Below are 25,761 nucleotides of genomic sequence, written 5' to 3' on the forward strand. Positions count from 1 at the left end.
AGCAAATAACCAGAGCCACTTCCTCACCCCTTCAAACCCAGAACCTCCCACAGAAGAACCCCAAAAGTGCCCCACTTGTGACAGGATACTTTCTGGGACTGGATCAGACTCTGAATGTGGCTCTCCAGCAGCGATACGACTTCCTCAAATCCTGCCCTGAAATGAGATCCATCCTTCATGAAATCCTCCCCACTCCACCAAGAGTGTCTTTCCACCATCCACCTAACCTTCGTAACCTCTTGGTTCATCCATATGAAATCCCCAAACCACCTTCCCTACCCTGTGGCTCCTACCCTTGTAACCGCCCCCGGTGTAAATCTGTCCCATGCACCCTCCCACCACCACCTACTCCAGTCCTGTAGCCCGGAAGGTGTACACGATCAAAGGCAGAGCCACGTGTGAAAGCACCCACGTGATTTACCAACTGACCTGCCTACACTGTGAAGCTTTCTATGTGGGAATGACCAGCAACAAATGGTCCATTCACATGAATGGACACAGGCAGACAGTGTTTGTTGGTAATGAGGATCACCCTGTGGCAAAACATGCCTTGGTGCACGGCCAGCACATCTTGGCACAGTGTTACACCGTCTGGGTTATCTGGATACTTCCCACCAACACCAACCTATCAGAACTCCAGAGATGGGAACTTGCCCTTCAGTATATCCTCTCTTCCCGTTACCCACCAGCCCTCAACCTCCGCTAATTTCAAGTTGCCGCCGCTCATACCTCACCTGTCATTCAACAACATCTTTGCTTCTGTACTTCCGCCTCGACTGACATCTCTGCCCAAACTCTTTGCCTCCCTTAAAACCCACATCCTTTTGTCTTTCCCTCTCCTTCCTTCTTTCCTGATGAAGCAACCGTGGGTTGCGAAAGCTTGAATTTTGTGTGTGTGTGTGTGTGTGTGTGTGTGTGTGTGTGTGTGTGTGTGTGTGTTTATGTGTGTGTGTGTTTATTTGTGTGTCTACCAACGTACCAACGCTTTTGTTTGCTAAGTTATATCATCTTTGTTTTTAGATAGATTTTTCCCACTGGAATGTTTCCCTCTATTACATTTTCTTAACATTCTTTTAACACATGTAGACATTGACATTGTGTCAGTTTTGTAGTCACCAACACACCTCCTTTGCATTAGTGAATTAAAGTTCAAGTATGTTGGTCACAAAAAGATGACAGTCCAGTCCCTACAGATAATTTTCCAGTAAGACATTTGACATACATATAATTGGAAATGTCCCTCTGTATCTCAGTATCATGACAAAATTTATGCACAATATTTTCCAACTTTTCCCAGAAGAAATTTATTGCTACAGCTGCTGAGGCAGGTGGTCTACCATGTTATCAATCTTTGATGCTTATCTTACTGAAATTATTTCTCAGTCTGTAATAACCTCACTGGATATGACTGAGTGCTTTACAGTAACAAATGCCCTACCAGAACTACTATCTGAGGTACCCTTATCAAGTATATAGTCCAGTTACAATTCAAGATTTTGCTGCCAGTTACTTCTATTTTCGTAGTCCTGTGTGGACATTATCATTAATAATAGATACTAATGCCGGGACATTACTATGAGCACTTCTGCAGTTAACTGACATTTTCTCTTTCGGATCTGCATGGATGAATGTTCTCCTACATTTAAAAATTTGCATATGCATACTTCATGTACTCTCTCATCCAAGTAAACACTTCCTGTCTGTTGTGAAAGCTAAATCTACACACTCTGATCAATCTGGACACTTATTAGTGGGCATCATTATGGTGTGTGTCCACTCTTCATCTTTATGGGAGCTTGAACTCTGCTGACAACACTTTCAATGACTCCAAATGTTTGTGGAGGAACGGCAGCCCATTCTTTCTCAGAATCCAAAACCAGAAAAGGTAGTGATGTTCGACAGCAAGGGTCGAAGTTGGACAGCCAGGGTCTAGAGTGATGTCGATCCCATCAGTGATTCACTGGGTTCAGATCGGAACTCTGGACAGGCCAGTGTATTTCAGAAATATTATTGTTCATACTCCACTGTGTCACAGACTCTGCTTTATGACAGGGTGCACTGTCCTGCTGATACGAATAATCGTCATCTCCAAACTGTTCCTCTACTGTACATAGTACACAATGCTGTAAAATGTATTTCTATCCTTCTGCATTTAGCATTTTCTTGTGCACACTAACCACGAAAAACACCCTCACACCATAGCAAAACATTCTCTGTATTTCAACTGTTGGCAATACATAGGTAACTTTTGTCAGGCATTTGCCACACTCAAACCCTTTCATTGGACTGCCACAGGGTACAGCTGGACTCATCACTCCGGATCACTCATTTGCATTCATTTACACTGCCTTACGTGTCACTTAGCACTGACTACAGAAATGTGTAGCTCATGAACAGCTGCTCAGCTACTGTACCCCATCCTATTTAACTCCCTATGCACAGTCATTCTGCTAGCTCGATTGCTGGTAGCACTTTGGAACTGATGAGTGATTCCTTCTGCGGATTTCATGAGACTTTTTACAACCACCCTCCACGATGCTCAGTGGTCCCTGTTTGTCAGTAACAGAGGTCTGCCCAGTCTTGGTTTAGCTGTGGTTGCTCCTTTGTATTTACACTTCACAATCACATCACCAACAATCAACTCGGGCAGGTTTAGAAGGGTTGAAATGTTCCTGATGGATTTGTTACTCAAGTGACACCCAATGATTAGTCCATGTTGGAAGTCACTGAGCACTACTGACAGAACCATACTGCTGTTACTGCTTCTTTACTGAAACGCGATACTCCCCGCCTCCTTATATTGATAGGTCCACCTCCCATGACATCTAGTGGTAAATTCTGCATTGCAGAGGTGTCTGGATACTTTTGATCAGATAGTGTATTTACATGGACTCTAAAATTCTCCATCCAATAGCAGAGGTCAAGAAACTAATCAAAGATAATCACAAAATCTAAGAAGGAAAGTTATGTTTTAAAGTCACTTCAATGATAATGTCATTAGAGTTGGAGTATAAGCTCAGAGAAGGTATGTATGGAACAAGAAAATGGCCTTGGCCTGTTCAAATCAATCATCTTGCCATTTGCCTTACCTGATTCTGGCAAACCATGAAAAATATATATCTAGTTGCATTACTGGGATTTGAATCCTACTCTGTGCTCCTCCTGAGTTCACGTCTAATGCTTCAATCACAGCATCATTTCAATTGGTGTGTGGGCAAATCAAAATACAATTTCAACCATGTCTAGCTAGACAACAGATGGACTGAACTCTCATGAGATGGAAGTAGCTGCATATACAGAAATAAAAGGAAGACAAATCTTACAATTTTGAAAGCAAGAGAGTCTTCCATCACTGAAAAGAAACACCAGAAGAGAGCAATATATTTCAGGAATGAACACAGAAAGGAAACCCTGACATCCCTCCAAGTGTCTTTTCTTCCCCTTTAACGTACTTTACTCAATGCTTCTTGTGCGTCCAGCCACACAAAATCATAGAAATTACTTAATAACATTGTGCTGGCATTGGAAGGCATCCTGACATACTGAGAGACGTCGCCTGCATTTGGGAGTTATTGGTCAAATGTTTGAATGGACCAAAAACAACACACTCTAGGAAACACACCACACATTTTTTCCAAATTTTCATAGCCAAACAAAGAGTGGGAAATGGACAAATGGAGTATCAAAGTAATCATCGTGATCTCTAGTTTCGCATAAAGACATTTAATTGCTTGAAAATAATCACGGTAACTAAGAAAAAGTTGATTTGAGTGAAAATTAAAATATTTAATACATGGCTGCTCCTAGCTATGTAAATGAAGTGTTAAAAAGGCCTACCTATTTTGTACATTTAAATGTTACATTGGTGTAGGAATTGTGAAATTACTTCTTTCCTGCTAAAAATAAATAAATAAAAATATAAACTTGATACAGATTGATACTTAAATATATTATATTTCATTCTTTCTAAACAAAACTTGAAAATAAAAAAAAATGAAAACAGAACTGTCCAAAATTTTGTGAAATGATTTGTCTAAAAGTAAGGAATAAAAAAATGCATTAGAGAAACATTTGATGCACCTCATTTCCTACAAATGATTCTGAGCATCATTCAAAGGTGAATCAAACGCTACTCTAAGCTATTTTATTTAGACAAATCATTTCACAAAATATTCCTTAAAAAAAAAAAATCTCTGTTTATTTTCACATATACCCAGTGCTGTTGTCTGACCTACAGCAAATAATACACCAGCCACGACTTTATCCATACTTGGCGACAGTCACTTATTCACTTTACTTTGTGCTTTGAATTGGGTTTAACTACACTATCATGTTTTGCTCATGTGTAATCACAGTGTCTATGTACTAAAAATATTATGAAAATGATAGTTGCTACTCACCATACAGTGGAGATACTGAATTCCAGATAGGCACAACAAAATGACTGTCACAAAATAAGCTTCTGGCCAACAAGGCCTTTGTCAAAAATAGATCACACACACACAATTCAGTGTGTGTGTGTGTGTGTGTGTGTGTTCTTGACAAAACCTTGTTGGCAGAAAGCTTATTTTGTGACAGTCTGTTTGTTGTTGCTCTATTTGGAACTCAGTATCTCCGCTATATGATGAGTAACAAGTATCCTTTTCATAATGTTACATTCCATCCTGGGTTTTCCATTGTTTGTCTATTTACTAAACTGCTTGCAACATGAAATTCCTAAACTATTTCACAACATTGTCCCATTAGATTGAATGTATTGAGATTACATGCATCAATTTGGAATGACCAAAAAGCATGAAAAAATCCATTTAAATTCCAAACCCTTTATGCAATATGGTTATCAGCATAATAAATTGCTGACAAGATATCATCAAGCAGACATACCTCACATCCTTCATGTGGGGGCATTCTTTTCCTGTAACCAATGCTTTGATGTCTACAACAGCTAGTTTATTTGGAAGTTCTTCTAGAGATGGTACACTCTTTTCATCACAGTCTCCATAATGAAACACTTTATGATTTGGAGACAGTCTCACATACCAAAATTTGTCCTTAATTCGCTGCAAAAGAAGAGGCAAATGAAAGTGAAATTAAATTTTTATTTTATTAAGTTTTGTAGCATATAGATCGAAATTTCTTTATTTTATTCTCAATAGAAATTGCTAAACAGTATGTTATGCCATCCTATATACTAAAATGACCAGTCATGAAGCAGTTGTCAGAGAAAAAATGATAACAAATAAACAAACATCATTACAGCATTAAACACTAAATAATAACTGTTTGAAGTTTATTCACATATATCATACTGCGTAACAGAATTGACAACTGTGGGATGGTACGATAGAACCATGTTAACACTCAGCATAAACAAATGAGAAATATTTACCAGTCTTATGACATGCACCACCCATATATGAAGAAACTAAGAAACCAATAAAATGAATATCTAATGGAAGTATTAAGAAAAGTAATTGTTCACTTTTGTACGATTATAAATTGACATTGGTAGACAATGTGAAGCACAGCAATCAAAACTGCCAAGTGCACAAGAATGACAGATGTAAGATTTAAAAATTTAAATCACATTTGTGGTATGAATGTACACAAGTACACCTTCAACATAAAATTAAAATAGATAGGAAGTGATGAAAGAAGTAACTTGATTTTCTTTTGAGAAAAGTGTTTTCCTCACTAGTTATGGATTCATTACTGTGCCCAGTAATATGCAATTGCTGGTCATGAACATTACACTTTGTTCTCTCATACTGTTAGCATGCCTGAAAAAGATACAGATAACAACTAATCATAGCGCATCAGAATTCAATACCAGAGATTCAAATATTAAGGCAATGAACAGTGGATATACTGTAATAACAAGGAGATGGGAGGATGGGAGAAAAGTTGTGTTCAATAAATAGCTGAAGAGAGAGAGACAGAACTGCTGTGGAAGACAGTGTGAAAAGGGGATAGAAGTGGAAGTTGGAGAAAACTACAGTACAATCAAGACGTAAATGTGGACAAACTCCATTTCATTACAAATGGATAATGCAGTATCTCGGTCTGTCAGTGATGGTGGTGGTGACACATTCTGGAAGCTCTCAGAGCAAACATTGTATTCTCTTTTCTAGAAGTTATATTGTTTGAAACCACAGGTATATTGCGCTTGAATCAGTATTTTATATTAAAATAAATAAAACAATCTCTCATGTTTTGACAGTGTTTCAATTTCATCCATCTACATTAATCTATGTCATATGGAAGCTTCAGTTTTAGTTTAAACCCAGTTTTGCAGTGTGAGACACTTTGTTCATGCCTCCTACTTATGGCATAAACATTTAATATTTTGAAGGATACCGTCACAAATGTAGTGTTCTGGTACTGTGCTACTGTAACAGCCTAAGACAGTGCAAAGACAGTTGTGGCTGAAATAACTTCATTGTCTATAATAGCTCGGCAAACATAATCTTGCCTTTCAGCAGCAGTCATCCAGGATTACCAGGAGATCATGTCACACATTTTACTAATTGCTTGTTGGTGGCATGCCTTGCCCAATATGTTAGCAATAATCCAACTGCACTATATAATATAGCACCTTCCAACTCACACACCCAAGCAAATGGATATGTTTTAAGCTGGATGGTTTGCCAATGAAATGAAATGTCATGTGGCGAGGGCCTCCCGGCAGACAGACCCGATTGCCTGGTGCAAGTCGTTTCAGGTGAGGCCACTCTGGCAACTTGTGCGTCAATGAGGATGAAATGATGATGATGAAGACTACACAAACACCCAGTCCCTGAGCGGAGAAAATCTCCAACCCCGCCAGGAATTGATCCCAGGCCCCCCCGGCATGACAAGCCGGCACGCTTTCCACTCAGCGGACAATACTGTAGTAGTTAACACGTGTCTCATAATACCTACAGAGAATCATCTTTGATAATGGCAGAAAACTCCCCTTTAGTGAGTAATGAGAAATGTCATATATTTACAGAACGAAGTGTGTACAATTTTGACTGAGAAATCAATGAAGATATTTGATTTTTTTCTTTTATATAATTACAAGATTCAGCTATTAAATTCCCAGAGGGTGTAGTTTATGTTTATAAACAAATACTGATGATACCAGTTGTATCAAATGTATATGATGTAAATCAGTCAGTGAATAGAAATACACTGATGGAAAAAAAAACTGGAACACGAAAAAGGAGCTGTGTGACAAACAAAAGTTGGTAGGCGTGTTTCTACATCTGAAAGATGATGTCTATTCAAATTTTGCATCAGCCGCATAACAGTGGCACTAGTTCCATCACTATGAGGATGCCAATCAGGTTTGCTTTAAATTCATGCTGTAACAGTCAGGAGTGTTAATTACCTTTGAGATTGGACGTGATGAGTTGATGTTAGTAAAAAAAAATGCCTTTAAGGCAACAAAGAAGCATTATCAATACCTCACTGAGTTTGAACAAGGTCATGTACTACCTTAGGAGAAGCTGTATGGTCTTTCTGCGATACTGCAGAAAGACTTGGCAGAAATGTAGCCACTGTACAATTGTTGGCAGCAGTAGTCACGAGCATGTACAGTTGCAAGAAGACCGGGCTCCAGATGGGTATGTGGCATTACCGAGGGGGAAGACCACTGTGTTCAGTGTATGGTTCTGGCACGTCATACTGCATCTGCAGCATCAATTTGAGCAACAGTTGACACTACAGTGATGCAGTAAATTATTACAAATTGGTTACTTCAAGGGCAGCTCCAAACCACACACCCTTTAAAATTATCTGGCAGTTTAAAACTGTGTACCAGACCGAGACTCGAACTCGGGACCTCTCGGTAGAGCACTTGCCAGCGAAACGCAAAGGTCTCGAGTTCGAGTCTAGGTCCGGCACACAGTTTTAATCTGCCAGGAAGTTTCATCTCAGCGCATACTCCGCTGTCCGCTGCAGAGTGAAAACCTCATTCTGCACACACCCTTTAGTGTGCATTCCACTAAAGTGCGCGTCATATATCTTGGCGGCCGAGTTTAGGTTCGTTCTGCGCATCTGACGTCACAAAACACAGTCAGCCAATGAACAGAGAATGACGTTGCCAGATCTCGACAGCAGTGCAGAGCACGGACGAGTGTCTTCAATTTTAGAAACGTTCAGTCATAAATAAAGTAATAGAACAAAAGCAATGTCTTGATAGCAGACTTTCTTTTACAGAAAGTTTGGAAAATGCATTCTTTATACCAATTGCTTCATATTCTATTAATTAATTAAACCAAACAAGCAATAAGACTTCTAATTCAGGCGATAGCAAGGAAAGGTGTTTGTTTCAATCTCACGAACTGCTTTTCCGCAATAAAGAACAGCGGTAATTGTTTATTTCCTATTGTACTTCAACGAAGCGTGAGTAATTCATAGTCATACCAACAGGGTTTATAAGTAGTTGCGTGAGGTGTTAGAATCCATGTGGAGATACACTGTTCGATTAGCTGAGGTAGCGGAACGGTTAAGGTGTTTGGCTGCCAAGTGAAAGATTATGAGTTCAAACCTTGTGCAGTGCTTAATATTTTCTTTATTTAAAAACAATATTGGAGTGCCTTACTTCACGAATTTTATTCGTTTGAATGAAATTTCTAGTGCTTTGCCTTTTCATTAACTTTTTCGCTGCTGCAGACACGTGCTCCCTGCATTCCGCGCTGTGCGCGATTTTGTCATCACTGCACTTCTCGCCTGTGCAGACACATGGTGTTCCCACTGCTTTGACACACTTATGGCCGTGCGGTTAAAGGCGCTGCAGTCTGGAACCGCAAGACCGCTACGGTCGCAGGTTCGAATCCTGCCTCGGGCATGGATGTTTGTGATGTCCTTAGGTTAGTTAGGTTTAACTAGTTCTAAGTTCTAGGGGACTAATGACCTCAGCAGTTGAGTCCCATAGTGCTCAGAGCCGACACACTTATCATTCGATTTCACAAAAACTATTTGGCCAAAAAATTTGATTTTTACACGTCTTCTTGCCTGATACCTTCCCCCCATAAATGACTTAATTTTGTTTTGATGTGCAGCATTAAATGTAGTAAACCATTGCATGAAATTTTGAAGAGTTTGCAGATGTAAAAGTCCATAGTGGATACTTTCCGTATGGTCGATTTTAGTTGCCACAATGTTGAGAATGAAATGTGTACAAGATACCTAAATTTCATATAATATTTACTGTATAACAATATCTCATTTAATTTAAGTACCACATAAGGCGTTCTATTTCTTGTTTTTGTTCCACAGTCACAGTTTTACCAATGGTATTGAAATATATGCCTCTTCTGCAACTGTAATAAGCGACTTATTTAGACCAGACGCGTTTCTCTCTTTTGAAGCATCATAAGAGGACTGTATTTTGTGTCCTCCATTGCCAAGTCACCTTTCGTAGTTTTGTGCTGTGGTAGCACAATATTCAACCTTTGTGTTGGCTCATCAGTATTTTAGCAAATAAATGCTGTTTGTGTGTGCCACACACAAAATTATATTTGACATAGCTCTGAGCACTTCACTGACAGATGGTATATTCAAGTCCTAATGTTTTTGTAAGTCCACAGTTTTGTTTAATGTATTTTGTCTACTTCCTTTTGATTGATTGAAGTGCTTTAAAATAAAGCCAAACGTGCCCAGTGTAAGTAAAACTTTTGTTACAGTCGCGAAGGGTGGAATATTTCTCAATATTACATACGACACTTATGTGGTACTTAAATTAAATGAAATATATAGGTATCTTGTCCACACTTCATTCTCAACATTGTGGCAACTAAAATCGACCATACGGAAAATATACTCTATGGACTTTTACCTCTGCAAACTCTTCAAAATTTCGTGCAAAGGTTTACTATATTTAATGCTGCATAAGAACTGCTTTGAACATCGAAACAAAATTAAGTCATTTATGGGGGGAAGGTATCAGTCAAGAAGTTAGGTAAAAATCTAATTTTTGAGCCAAATAGTTTTTGTGGAATCGAATGATAAAGAGTGTCAAAGCAGTCGGAACACAATGTGTCTGCACAGGCGAGCAGTGCAGTGACAAAATCGCGCACAGCGCGGAATGCAGGGAGCACGTCTTTGTAGCAGCGAAAGGGTTAATGCGGCCGTGGTGGCTTTACTTCATGAACTGCGCGCTCCCCCCTACACGTAAGCTTGCGAACTATGCTATACTATGGCGCTGCTTCTATTGGCGCGTGCGTCGTGTGCAACTGGCAACGCAGCAATCTCCAGCGTCTGGGCGGGCATGCGCGAGCCGCCAAGATAAAAGAATTGAACTATAATCTCAGATCACCGCCAATCTCAAAGGTAACTAACCCTCCTGACTGTTACAGCATGAATTTAAAGCAAACCTGATTGGCATCCTCATAGTGAAGGAACTAGTGCCACTCTTACGCGGCTGATGCAAAATTTGAATAGACTTCAGTGGTGTCAGTCAAGAGCTCAACGGAAGGCAGGGTGGAGCTCTGTTGTGTTTTTGATGAAAGCTGATACTGCCTCGCTGCCAGTGATGGCCACATGTTGGTCAGGAGGAGGGCTTGCAACCCACAGGTCTGCTTGTTGGGACCTACACCTGGAGTTATCGTCTGGGATGTGATTTCTTATGGCAGCAGGAGCACTTTCGTGGTTATCCCAAGCCCCCTGATTGCAAAACTGTATGCCGATCTGGTGATTTGATTTGTTGTGCTTTCATTCATCCAGAGGGTGTTTTGCAACAGGGTAATGCTCATCCACATACCACTGTTGTAATGCAACTTGCTCTATAGTGTGTCGACGTCTTGCCTCGGTCTGCTTGATCATCAAATCTGTCTCCAATTGAGCACATATGGGACATCATTGATGACAACTCCAGCGTCATCAAAAAACAGCATTTATCACCCCTTTTTGACCAAGTGCAACAGGCATGGAACTCCACCTCACAAACTGATATCCAGCACCTGTGGAACACAATGCACGTACGTTCACTTGCGTGAATTCCACGGTCTGGCAGTTATACCAGTTATTAAAGTACCAGCATTTCAAATTGGTGATGGCTTACCTCTCACTTACATTAACCTGTGGTCTTACAATGTCAATCACTTAAATATCTTATCTAGATAAACATATTCCCAAAATTTAATTTCACTACATTAATAATTTTTTTGTGTTGCGATTTTTTTTCCATCAGTGTATAATTCAACCCAACCCCATATATCACAAACAGTAAAAAACTGTCAGTTTTGTGAAACAATATGGTATTGATTTAGCTCAATTTGTTTAAGATCAGTCACAGGTCGTTACACAGATTTCATATCCTACAACAAATAGAAGTACTGCTCTTTTTCCACAAGGATAATGGCATTTTATATTTTTGTCACTTCATGTGTATAGTTTACCCAAGTGTGTGTGTGTGTGTGTGTGTGTGTGTGTGTGTGTGTGTGTGTGTGTGTCAACACTTTTAAATCAATTCTTTTAAATAAATTTAGTGACATCTTGTTTTGCTGTTTCATGTAGTTCTGATATTTCAAACTCAAACAAAACTATTACAATTTTTCCCATAGTTAGGTAACATACTAAATACTGATAAAAGATGAAATTCAAAGATTATTATGAATGGTGGTATTGAATAAAATCCACTATCAGTCACAATTATTACGAAAATCTGGGATGTAAGTTACACAGGAAAAATTTGTCAATGATTTTTACGACAAAAGTAAATGTAAATTCTCAGTGCCTACTGCACTTATGAAATATTATTCTGTAATATTACCATCTTCACACTTTTTATTTCTACTGTAACATCCACGTACTATACATCAATTTCTGACACACTAAGACAGACAGCACATCAAACATGAATTCATAAAATACAACTGCATTTTTTTTTCATAAAAGTATATTATGACACAAACTGTAATAAAATTTAAAAAGGAAGGTCATTACTGAACACTATGCTCAGCATTTCAATTTCATATTTACCTGTCCACGCATGGAGTATTTAGTAAATCGTGTGCCATCAACAAGAAACCCAAGCCGTTGCTGTTGGATAAGTTCCATAATTTCAGGAGTAATTTGTTCACGAAGCTCAACAATTGGCCGAGCATGTGACTCCCACTCTTCACGAGACATGCGTTCCTGTTGCCACAGGTTTGTTATTTCTGAATATGTCAGCAATTGCAGCTTTGCTCGAAACATTTCAAAATTGTTGGGTTGAGTAGCTAGTGCTCTTGTAATTTGTTCTCGCACAACACTAAATACCTATAAACAAGTAAATATGAATGTCAGAAGAATAATATTACATTAACTCATCCTTTCTGTCACTAACCCTAATACTGACACTGGGAATAACACTGAAATACAGTGTGGCGCACATAAAACCAGACCCTGCGCTGAAAGGAATACGAATGAAGAAAATCAACATACATCATTGCTTTCTTACATTTTTACTGTACAGTTTCATTATTAACTACGTAATTAACAGTTTAAGTAACAGGTTTAGTTTCATTAGTTTAGTAAGCATATTTTAGAAAGGAATTTAAAGTCTATGTTCAAAATGTTCTCCGCCACCATCCCAGCAAAGTTGTGCACGCTGAAGCATGTTAAGAAAAACACTTTTCAGTACTCATTGAGGAATGTTCGAAATTTCTTCACATATGTTGTTTTTTAATGTGTCAAGTGTTCTGGGATTGTCGCGATAGACTCTAGCCTTTAGAAATCCCCAGAGGCAAAAGTCACATGGTGACAGGTCAGGAGAGTTGGGTGGCTACAAGCCCTTACCAATGGTCCTCTCTTCTGTAAAATCAGTAAAGCTAAGGACAAATCTGACGTATGAGAAGTTACCCCATCTTGCTGTAAATATGCACAACATTCTTTGTTTGGAGCTTATTGTTGTTGTTGTGGTCGTCAGTCCTGAGACTGGTTTGATGCAGCTCTCCATGCTACTCTATCCTGTGCAAGCTTCTTCATCTCCCAGTACCTACTGCAACCTACATCCTTCTGAATCTGCTTAGTGTATTGATCTCTTGGTCTCCCTCTACGATTTTTACCCTCCACGCTGCCCTCCAATGCTAAATTTGTGATCCCTTGATGCCTCAAAACATGTCCTACCAACCGATCCCTTCTTCTAGTCAAGTTGTGCCACAAACTTCTCTTCTCCCCAATCCTATTCAATACCTCCTCATTAGTTACGTGATCTACTCACCTTATCTTCAGCATTCTTCTGTAGCACCACATTTCGAAAGCTTCTATTCTCTTCCTGTCCAAACAGGTTATCGTCCATGTTTCACTTCCATACATGGCTCCACTCCATACAAATACTTTCAGAAACAACTTCCTGACACTTAAATCTATACTAGATGTTAACAAATTTCTCTTCTTCAGAAACGATTTCCTTGCCATTGCCAGTCTACATTTTATATCCTCTCTACTTCGACCATCATCAGTAATTTTACTCCCTAAATAGCAAAACTTCTTTACTACTTTAAGTGTCTCATTTCCTAATCTAATCCCCTCAGCATCACCCAATTTAATTTGACTACATTCCATTATCCTCGTTTTGCTTTTGTTGATGTTCATCTTATATCCTCCTTTCAAGACACTGTCCATTCCGTTCAACTGCTCTTCCAAGTCCTTTGCTGACTCTGACAGAATTACAATGCCATCGGCAAACCTCAAAGTTTGTACTTCTCCTCCATGAATTTTAATACCTACTCCGAATTTTTCTTTTGTTTCCTTTACTGCTTGCTCAATATACAGATTGAATAACATCGGGGAGAGGCTACAACCCTGTCTCACTCCTTTCCCAACCACTGCTTCCCTTTCATGCCCCTCGACTCTTATAACTGCCATCTGGTTTCTGTACAAATTGTAAATAGCCTTTCGCTCCCTGTATTTTACCCCTGCCACCTTCAGAATTTGAAAGAGAGTATTCCAGTTAACATTGTCAAAAGCTTTCTCTAAGTCTACAAATGCTAGAAACCTAGGTTTGCCTTTTATTACTCTTTCTTCTAAGATAAGTCGTAAGGTTAGTATTGCCTCACGTGTTCCAACATTTCTACGGAATCCAAACTGATCCTCCCCGAGGTCCGCTTCTACCAGTTTTTCCATTCATCTGTAAAGAATTCGAGTTAGTATTCTGCAGCTGTGACTTATTAAACTGATAGTTCGGTAATTTTCACATCTGTCAACACCTGCTTTCTTTGGGATTGGAATTATTATATTCTTCTTGAAGTCTGTGGGTATTTCGCCTGTCTCATACATCTTGCTCACCAGATGGTAGATTTTTGTCATGACTGGCTCTCCCAAGGCCATCAGTAGTTCTAATGGGATGTTGTCTACTCCCGGGGCCTTGTTTCGACTCAGGTTTTTCAGTGCTCTGTCAAACTCTTCACGCAGTATCTTATCTCCCATTTCATCTTCATCTACATCCTCTTCCATTTCCACAATATTGTCCTCAAGTACATTGCCCTTGTATAAACCCTCTATATACTCCTTCCACCTTTCTGCCTTCCTTTCTTTGCTTAGAACTGGGTTGCCATCTGAGCTCTTGATATTCATACAAGTGGTTCTCTTCTCTCCAGAGGTCTCTTTAATTTTCCTGTCGGCAGTATCTATCTTACCCCTAGTGAGACAGGCCTCTACATCCTGACATTTGTACTCTAGCCATCCCTGCTTAGCCATTTTGCACTTCCTGTCAATCTCATTTTTGAGACGTTTGTATTCCTTTTTGCCTGCTTCATTTACTGCATTTTTATATTTTCTCCTTTCATCAATTAAATTCAATATTTCTTCTGTTACCCAAGGATTTCTATTAGCCCTCGTCTTTTTACCTACTTGATCCTCTGCTGCCTTCACTACTTCATCCCTCAGAGCTACCCATTCTTCTTCTACTGTATTTCTTTCCCCCATTCCTGTCAATTGTTCCCTTATGCTCTCCCTGAAACTCTCTACAACCTCTGGTTCTTTCAGTTTATCCAAGTCCCATCTCCTTAAATTCCCGCCTTTTTGCAGTTTCTTCAGTTTCAATCTGCAGTTCATAACCAATAGATTGTGGTCAGAATCCACATCTGCCCCTGGAAATGTCTTACAATTTAAAACCTGGTTCCTAAATCTCTGTCTTACCATTATGTAATCTATCTTATACCTTTTAGTATCTCCAGGATTCTTCCAGGTATACAACCTTCTTTCATGATTCTTGAACCAAGTGTTAGCTATGATTAAGTTATGCTCTGTGCAAAATTCTACAAGGCGGCTTCCTCTTTCATTTCTTCCCCCCAATCCATATTCACCTACTATGTTTCCTTCTCTCCCTTTTCCTACTGACGAATTCCAGTCACCCATGACTATTAAATTTTCGTCTCCCTTCACTACCTGAATAATTTCTTTTATCTCATCATACATTTCATCAATTTCTTCATCATCTGCAGAGCTAGTTGGCATATAAACTTGTACTACTGTAGTAGGCATGGGCTTTGTGTCTATCTTGGCCACAATAATGCGTTCACTATGCTGTTTGTAGTAGCTAACCCGCACTCCTATTTTTTTATTCATTATTAAACCTACTCCTGCATTACCCTTATTTGATTTTGTATTTATAACCCTGTAATCACCTGACCAAAAGTCTTATTCCTCCTGCCACTGAACTTCACTAATTCCCACTATATCTAACTTTAACCTATCCATTTCCCTTTTTAAAATTTTCTAACCTACCTGCCCGATTAAGGGATCTGACATTCCACGCTCCGATCCGTAGAATGCCAGTTTTCTTTCTCCTGATAACGACGTCCTCTTGAGTAGTCCCCGCCCGGAGATCCGAATGGGGGACTATTTTACCTCCGGAATATTTTACCCAAGAGGATGCCATCATCATTCAAGCATACAGTAAAGCTGCATGTCCTCGGGAAAAATTACGGCTGTAGTTTCCCCTTGCTTTCAGCCATTCGCAGTACCAGCACAGCAAGGCCGTTTTGGTTAATGTTACAAGGCCAGATCAGTCAATCATCCAGACTGTTGCCCCTGCAACTACTGAAAAGGCTGCTGCCCCTCTTCAGGAACCACATGTTTGTCTGGCCTCTCAACAGATACCCCTCCGTTGTGGTTGCACCTACGGTACGGCCATCTGTATCGCTGAGGCACGCAAGCCTCCCCACCAACGGCAAGGTCCATGGTTCAAGGGGGGAGCTTATAGAGCCGAAAATTCATTGTAGATTTGCAAGTAAACATGTGTGTTGACAGTTTCGTTGAAGAACACTGGCCCGATAATTCTGTTACCAGCTACAGCACACCATACACCAATTTTTAAATCATGTAACAGCTTTTGCAGTATGCCATGGGGATTCTCTGTAGCCCTGTGTCTTGTGAATTAACGTAACCCAACAGATGAAACCAAGCTTCATCCATTGAAAAATGGAGGAACAGATCAAGATGTCCCCCAGCGACATTTTCTAGCAACCAATTACAGTAATGTGTATGCTTACCCTTGTTCGCTTCTTTTATTTGCTGAACAACACTCCCATGGTAAGGTTTCATTTTTTAGCCATGAAGGATGCGTTGACATGGCCTGCGAGATATTTCACACTGTTGTGATAATCATCATGTTGACTTGTAGGGACTTCTTTCAACGTGTGCCGTCACATTTGCCACAACTTCAGGTGTACGTACAGTCAGTGCCTTATTTCTCTTTGAATTAACAACACTGCCTGTCAAATGCCACTTTCTCACTAGATCCTGAATCGTTGATTTTGCAGGAATATTTCTTTTAGGGAACTGTTGATGAAAAGAGTCACGAACAACTTTAATGGTTTTAGACTACACATATTCTTCAGCAATGAACACACGTTCTTCAATGGAGTAAGGCATAACAATGAAGTACACGGTTTATAACAACTACTTTACGTATGAACTACTCACATGCTACTGCTGTTGGAAGGTTGCAAAGAAACTGACAAGCTAGTAATGCTACTCACTCGCTTTCGCATTCTGGTTCAGGCCAGTTTTGTGTGTGCCACTCTGTAAAATGGTAGAGACAACAAGTAAAGAAAAATGACTGGAAGTTGAAGTGCAGCTGGATAGGGTAAAACAGTGACTGATGAGGTAATTGGTAATATTTATCATAAAGGCACGGAGCAACCACAAGATGTGGGAAATAGAACATAGTATATAGTCTCACTTGGGCATCAATTTATTAATAATCAGTTTCAGATGGCAGGCATCCATTATAAAGTTTCAAACACCATTTGAAATTCAATAATGACTGCTTGTAATCTGAAATGCTCATTAATAACCTGTAATATGAAAGTGAGATGATACACTGCATGTGAAATTGGATTGGTCGCCTGTCAGGTAAGACAGGGAGAAAATAGATGTAGCCCTTACTGAAAATGCAAGGCTAATTATTGGATGCCTGAAATCAACTCCTGTTGTTCAATTGTACTGCAAGGCGGGCATTGCTCCTCCTGACACATGCCAGAAAGTGGTTGCTAATACTGGTAGAAAGAAAGTGAAAGAAAATGAATTAACCCACTCCATGGACATACTCCAACAAGACTTTTGTTGATGTCTAAGAAGAGCTTTTACAGTTTTCATCTGAACTAAGGCAGAGAAAATCTGTGGGCATCCAAAATAAGCCATCTACAAGCAGGAGAAAAGCCAGCACAATGCTTACCAGCCAGACACAGACTGGACCACATAGAGATCACTGAACAGGTTACATATGGACATCAGCAAACCTAAGGACAACTAATGAAATACATATACTTACAAGGGCCAACAGTATGTGAATGTTGAGAAGTGCAGACAACGAAATACCTGTGTCAGTGTTTATGTTGCCCCGGCTCTTACAACCTGCTCATTTCTGGGCAAAGGCTTTTTCATTTCAATTTTGTATGTGTGTGTGCATACATAAATTCATTCTATTTCCTTACCTGCAATTGTAAATTTGTAAAACCCTATGTGTAAGCTTACAATTTGAGTAAATAAAATAAACCACTGGAAATCTGTGAGTTACAATAATTAAAGTATGATGAAAATAGCATTGAAATACACTCAATTTCTTAACTAAGAAAGAAAACAAACAACAATTGAAATATCTGTAAATGGGTGCTAGAGTATGGACACAAAATTACTTTCTTCACTGCATTAGGGCTACATCAACTCAACATGAGTCAAGAGTGTTATACAAAAATGATTCTCAAAGATTTAGGACAACAACTTAATTATGTAATTGATACAATCATGACTTCTTGAATGTTAGTGAAAGTGGCATTCACGAACTGAACGAAGCAAGTGCTTCACAGTACATAGGCTGTCTTGGTCAGAGACGATATGCTAGGGGACAACAGCACTCAGCATCTCACACAGAGTAGCCATTCTAAGCCATGCTTTGTTCTTCATATTCAACATCTACTCTCACGGTAGACAGTGAACTTTTTCATAGAAGCAGTCATTGGTAGTTCCCATTACCAACCAGAAACACTAAAAGGTCAAGTACAGCATGGCAAAATTTAACATAGCTACTACAATACTGCTGCACCAGGCATTGTTTTACTACTAAGGTTGTCAGTCGATAAACCCTTGAGAAAAAGTTTAAGATTGTGCAGCGTCCACAGCATAAGATTATAGGTAATCATAAACAAAAAGCAATAGCTCCAGCATCTAACAAGTAAACCTAATAAAAATGCTCTTCCAACTTGTTGATACAATTTACTCTTTGTACATCATAAATGAATTTTATAGACTGATAAGTAGTATCGAAGCCACATTTTAAATTTTGATCTGCAGATAAAGTCTGTCATGCTCACTACAACAAAGGTTTCTTCATTCAAGAAATTCATTTAGAAAATATGTTTCCTTTGCTTCTTACATTTCTGTCAAGCTATATGTGATGAAGCCCAGAGTTGCACATGTAAACTCTTTCCAGTTGCAACTGCCTGCTCCCTCCCCCCCATGTCCTCCACTATATTTAAAAAAACATGTTAGGTATTCATTCAGGCTTTACTCAATTTCCTCTTCCATTTTCTAAGAATTCTGACTGATTTCTCTACAATGTAGCATTTTACAAGTTTAAATAAATATATTACAAATTTCTGCATCACTTTGGAGAGCTTGTGTCTGACGAACAAACTGTGTTACATTCACCACAAATTGTGTTACATTCATCATGTTATTAAACACAGTGGATAATGAAATGAGCAGTTACTCTTACAATTTTACTGGCAAGTGTATGTTCTAAAGAAACAACTTTTTTTTCACTCATTACTGGTTGCACTACACTCAAGGTCACTAAAGTCTGTTGTGGCAATTAGCTAGGCTTTCAAATCATCTAACTGGTTTAAAGCTTTGAGTCTGACTGGAACAAAAATTTAGATTTAAGTAACAACAGTGTTTGCAGTTGGATATTCGAACTTAAAAGTAATCATCAACATACCGCATTTGCAACATAATTACAATAATAAAGAAGACTACATTACTGATGTGCATAGAATTTATGTCAGTGTTGACAGATCACTTTCTTACTTTACTGGCAAAAAACAGTTTCTATTGCTCTCAATATGTCTCCATCTCTTCACGTTGTTATTATCATCATCAACATCATCATCATCATCATCAGCCACCAATTAAGCCCTATTGGTGTATACAGGGTGTTACAAAAAGATACGGCCAAACTTTCAGGAAACATTCCTCACACACAAAGAAAGAAAAGACGTTAAGTGGACATGTGTCCAGAAACGCTTACTTTCCATGTTAGAGCTCATTTTATTACTTCTCTTCAAAACACATTAATCATGGAATGGAAACACACAGCAACAGAACGTACCAGCCTGACTTCAAACACTTTGTTACAGGAAATGTTCAAAATGTCCTCCGTTAGCGAGGATACAGGCATCCACCCTCCGTCACATGGAATCCCTGATGGACTGATGCAGCCCTGGAGAATGGCGTATTGTATCACAGCCGTCCACAATACGAGCGCGAAGAGTCTCTACATTTAGTGCCCCCATAAATGAAAGTCAAGAGGGTTGAGGTCAGGAGAGCGTGGAGGCCATGGAATTGGTCCGCCTCTACCAATCCATCGGTTACCAAATCTGTTGTTGAGAAGCGTACGAACACTTCGACTGGCGACTGCAGGAGCTCCATCGCGCATGAACCACATGTTGTGTCGTACTTGTAAAGGCACATGTTCTAGCAGCACAGGTAGAGTATCCCGTATGAAATCATGATAACATGCTCCATTGAGTGTGGGTGGATGAAACTAAAATGAGCTCTAACAAGGAAATTAAGCGTTTCCGGACACATGTCCACATAACATCTTTTCTTTATTTGTGTGTGAGGAATGTTTCCTGAAAGTTTGGCCGTACCTTTTTGTAACACCCTGTATAAGTCTACTCTAGGTCTACCTCTATGCATTAGAGCCTACAGTGGTATACATTAGTGCCGCTTTTGCAGGTTTTCTACTGACATCTACACATCTTCTGTTAGGTCATCATCTCAGAGTTAATTCATTCCTTCGACTCCAGTAAAAAACAGCATTGTTCCACTTATCAATCTATTCACTTAGCTACCTGTCCCACCTGCCTCCACCTCACTTTCATTACAATCATAATTACATCCTCCATTCCTGTCTGTTCTCTGATGAAGTTATTTTCTTGTATCTCCTAATAATTATGACAAGTTCATGAAACACTGTCACAAGTCAAAACGTGTGCTAATAACAAACCTTCCTTTTGAAGGACTTAATACCAATTTCTCTTCATATACAGTTCTAAGTGATACTAAAGTAATGTTCCTTTCTTTTCACATGCATTCCATATGTGAAGCCCACATTTCCGCATTCATTCAGGAAGAGGACCTCAATCACAATCAAGTGAGTACACAATGCTTCTGTGTGACTTTTCTACAACATCAACTTTCACGTTTAGCTGGGAGTTGTTAAATTTCTTGAAGCCATTTCCAAGTTTAGGATTAGTGGACTCTGACATCATTGTCGGTACAAACGGGAGCTTAGAGAAATTATCTAACTGGCAGTTTAAGTACAATGACTTTTTTTTTTTTTTTTTTTTTTTTTTTTTTTTTTTTTTTTTTTTTTTTTTGGGGGGGGGGGGGGGAAGGTACAGCCATATCCCCCAGCAGTGCTGGAGAAATAAGAAGGTTGGGCTTCACTATATTTAGTGCAGCTAAGCAAGAAGAAACTGTCTCTCATGTAGCAGGCCCAGTTGCAAATAGTTAACAGAGTTGAATAACAAGGTCCAAAAATGATCAGTTTTAAACAGCAGTACATGTCCTACATACATAAAACCAAGTTCTCTGAATTGCCTTACTGGTAACAGGGAACGAAAAATTCTACAAACTAAAAAGTAATGTGTACAGGAATCTTTTACTACTGCCGATGAAGCCAATACCATCAGACCTTTAATTTAACTAGATTTCATATTAAGTGGAACTTGTATGTATATGCTTACACAGAGCAGGAAATGTTAGAGGTACAATAGGTATGTGTAATTCTCTAAAAAGAGGCAACAAGGAGATAGCTTGCCCCACGCAAAAATCGGCCAATTGCTAATAGGACTCACACTGAGGGTTCCATACAAACTTAATTACGTGTTTACATAGTTCATCCATCCTGGGAATTGAGAATCTCAATGATTTTTGCCTGTTATCAATATCAATAGTTACAAGATATTGGTGCCAGGAATTCAGAGGCCATATCAATATCTGTAGTAAAGTAGTTTGGATATACAAAAAGTACGAAGTTGGGGACTTCAGTATATACATGTAGAGGGAGAAAATTTAATAAAACATTTTTATTTATTTACTAAAACATGACTACAACTTACATTTTATATTCGCATGCAGTAATGTTCACCTATTATACTTTTGATGGATGATGAATGCAATTTATGTTCAAATGGCAAAACATATTTTCACGTGATATAAATACAGTTTAACATTTTTTCAGATTTTTTTCCTTTACTTGTACTGTGAACTCTTGCTTCTTGCCAAATTACACGATTCTAGATCAACGAGAAGCACCCTATAGATTTTGACGAGTGACTTTCTGAGCATCAAAAAATGTGACATAAATGGCTGAAATTTTTGATTGCACTGTCTTAGAAGCTTACAATATTTATACAATAAAGGGACCACAGACCTTAATATGCGACATAAATTGCAACTTGATAAGTGTCCCTGTTCCTGAGAAAAATATTTCTTAACAGACAGACAGATGGATGGATGGACAACAAAGTGACCATATACGGGTTCCGTACTGTAGGGACAGCCACAATGGAGTGGATCTCTTGAGAGGCCACAGAAACATATTGCTCCTGAGGAGGGGCAGCAGCCTTTTCAGTAGCTGCAGGGGCAACAGTCTGGATTACTGACTGATCTATCCTTCTAACACCAACCAAGATAGTGTTGCTGTGCTGGTACAGCAAATGGCTGAAGGCAAGGAGAAACTACAGCAGTAATTTTTCCCATGAATACACAGCTCTACTGTATGGTTGTGTGAAGATGCCATCCTGTTGGGTAAAATATTCCAGAGATAAAATAGTCCCCTATTCAGATCTCCTTGTAAGGACTACGCAGGAGGATGTAGTCATAAGGAGAAACAAAACTGGCATTCTACAGATCGGTGATTGGAATGTTACAGCCCTAAATCGGCCATGTAAACAAGAAAATTTAAACACAGAAATGGATTGGTTTAAGTGGGAGTTAGTGAAGTTCGGTGGCAGGAGGAACAGGACTTCTGGTCAGGTGAATACAGAGTTATAAATACAAAGTCAAAAAGGAGTAATGAAGGAGTGGGTTTAATAATGAATAAGAAAACAGGAATGTGAGTAAGCTACTATGAATGCTACTATGAATAGTGAATGCATTATCGTACCCAAGTTAGACACAAAGCCGACACCTACCACAGTAGAACAAGTTAACGTGCAACTAGTGCCACTGACGAAAAAGAGGTTGAAGAAACGTATGATGAGATGAAAGAAATTAATCAAATAGTTAAAGGAGACAAAAGTTTAACTGTGATGGGTGACTGGAATTCGGTAGTAAGAAAAGGAAGAGAAGGAAAAATAGTATTTGAATACAGACTAGGGGGAAGGAATGACAAAGGAAGCCATTTGATAGAATTAAGCACACAGCATAATTTAATCATCGCTAACACTTGGTTTACAAGTCATAAAAGAAGGTTGTATACATTGAAGAGGCCTGGATACATTGGAAGATTTCAGACTGATTATATAATAGTTAGACAGAGATTTAGGAACCAGATTTTAAATTGTGAGACATTTCCAGGGGGAGATGTGGACTCTACCACAATTACTGGTTATAAACTGTAGATTAAAACTGAAGAAACATGAAAAAGGTAGGAAATTATGGAGATAGGACCTGCATAAGTTGAAAGAACCAGAAGTTGTTGAGAGTTTCAGAGTGAGCATTAGGCAATGGCTGACAAGAACAGGGGAAAGAAATACAGCAAAAGCTGAATGGGAACCGTTAAGAGATGAAATAGTGAAGGCAGCAGAGGACAAATAGGTAAAAAACCAAGGCCTACTAGAAATCCTTGGACAACACAAGAGATATTGAATTTAATTGTTGAAAGGAGAAAATTTAAAAATGAATCAGGTGAAAGGGAATATAGAGATTTAAAAAATGAGACTGATGGGAAATGCAAAATCGCTAAGCATGAATGGCTAGAGGACATAGGGAAAGATACATTTCTCCCACAGGAAAATTAAAGAGCCCATTAGAGAAAAGAGAAGCAGCTGTGTGAACACCAAGAGCTCAGATAGTAAACCAACCCAATGAAAAGAAGAGAAAGCTGGAATGTGGAAGGAGTATGTAGAGTGTCCACACAAGGGATATGACCTTGAAAGTGATACTATAGGAAGGGAACTGGATTTGGATGAAGATGAACACTCAAAACATATTAATACATAACTAGACATCTCTGTTGGTAGTACTGACACACTTTTCCACAGTTGGGTACTCGAAGAAGTGTGCCCACTGGGTTCCTCACTCTGCAGCATGCAATCTCCCAATTTCTGACTTATATCTGTTTGGCCCAATGAAGAATGCACTCCATGGAAAGCAGAAGGTTATCGACGTGGCAAGACGTTAGTTCTGACATCGACCAGTAGAGTGGTACCACACAAGCATACAGGCCCTCCCAGTAAGGTGGCATAAGGCTGTCACATTGAATGGATGTAATGTTGAAAAATAGGGTTTTGTAGCCCAATTTCTGACTTATATCTGTTTGGCCCAATGAAGAATGCACTCCATGGAAAGCAGAAGGTTATCGACGTGGCAAGACGTTAGTTCTGACATCGACCAGTAGAGTGGTACCACACAAGCATACAGGCCCTCCCAGTAAGGTGGCATAAGGCTGTCACATTGAATGGATGTAATGTTGAAAAATAGGGTTTTGTAGCCAAAAGTGTGAGGAATAACATGGTGCAGTGGAATCCTGAACAAAAACCAACCTACTCTCAGGGAAAAATGTGTTGCATTACTTAATGAACATCCCTCTTACTTTGACAAGCTGTGATACCATTTGACCATCTGACTAATTTCAGCCTCGCCCACATGTTATTTCTACCACTGCAGTTCAAGTGTTGTTAATTCTGAGTTTTTTCAGTGTAGTTATGGGAAATTAACAATGTCAGTATATCTTATGAACTGTGTGTCATGAGTGTATTGAAAAAAGAGCGAACACATGATTTTTATGGTCTAACTTTGGGAATGTAAAACTTATGCCAAAGTTAGTTCCACTTCCATTGGATAGCACAGCTACGATGGATGCAAATTTCTGAAATTGTGGTAACAGCAGGTACATCAACATGAGATACCAAAACATTTGATCAGCTTGCTCCTCAGCAGCTACATTTCCTCCCAGCTACTCCAGTTTTAACAATGCACAAGAGGACTGAGATAGCATTACATTTCCGAACAAGTGATATTCAGTGCTGACAGCGGTAGTGGGCTTTTTTGCTATCCAGCAACCCCTAGTTGTATTATCTCGTGTAAAAATTCGACCTGCTGGTAGAATCCTCAGAGTTACCTCTTTCAGACATTTATACTTTGTCGACAGAATGATCTATTATGTTCAGCAACTGTCCCAGAACCTGGTCCCACTTGCAAGTTGCTTATCTAATGGCTTCCAGAAGGCACAAAAATTTGATTTTCCATACTTCATGTAATTACTGGTCATATTTAAAATGCTGTGATAATTTACTCATTAAGAGGTATAATCTTATGTTAAAACTTTAACAAACAAGACAATGTTACAGCTAGAAACTGTGTGTTTGTCTTGAGGAAGCACAACTGACAGTGCACAAATACCCAATTTTATTCGTCCTGTACTTGAGAATGAGAGCACTTATCAACTTTCAACAAACTTCACACATAATTTCAAACATTTATGAAACTTTTTCACACTGGAACCCCCCCCCCCCCCCCCAAAAAAAAAACACCACACACCACTAAAAGTATTTAAAGGGAAACTTCAGCATCTGATATGACTTTTAATTTATTATTTCTTTACTACCCGCTCTATTTGCAACATACTTTGCAGACAGTATCTATGTATATCACTTGATGTACCAACAGAAGTATATCATCGTACAACACACAGTTCAGGAGATATAATATCATAAACATTGAGATATGTGAAAAACTTGCATTTGCTTAATATCGAATGATAACCATGAAGACTATATTCATTCAGTGTTTCATGAGTGCACTTAGTGACTTTCAACAAACTTTAAGCACAATTTC

The 25,761-nt window shown here is 39.0% G+C and overlaps 1 protein-coding gene across 1 annotated transcript in view; it reads right to left on the reverse strand.

Annotated features, from left to right (window-relative positions):
• The window catches only part of LOC124802536 (engulfment and cell motility protein 1), a 66,450-nt gene that overhangs the window by 19,321 nt on the left and 21,368 nt on the right, over positions 1 to 25,761 (reverse strand). The window contains exons 4-5 of the mRNA XM_047263392.1: positions 11,968 to 12,246; positions 4,885 to 5,060 (exon numbers count right to left, since the gene is read on the reverse strand). Coding sequence (XP_047119348.1) covers positions 4,885 to 5,060; positions 11,968 to 12,246 — 455 coding nt within the window. The remainder of the gene's footprint in view (positions 1 to 4,884; positions 5,061 to 11,967; positions 12,247 to 25,761) is intronic.

This window comes from Schistocerca piceifrons, chromosome 6 (genome assembly GCF_021461385.2).
Source record: "Schistocerca piceifrons isolate TAMUIC-IGC-003096 chromosome 6, iqSchPice1.1, whole genome shotgun sequence".
Classification (NCBI taxonomy): Eukaryota; Metazoa; Arthropoda; class Insecta; order Orthoptera; family Acrididae; genus Schistocerca; species Schistocerca piceifrons.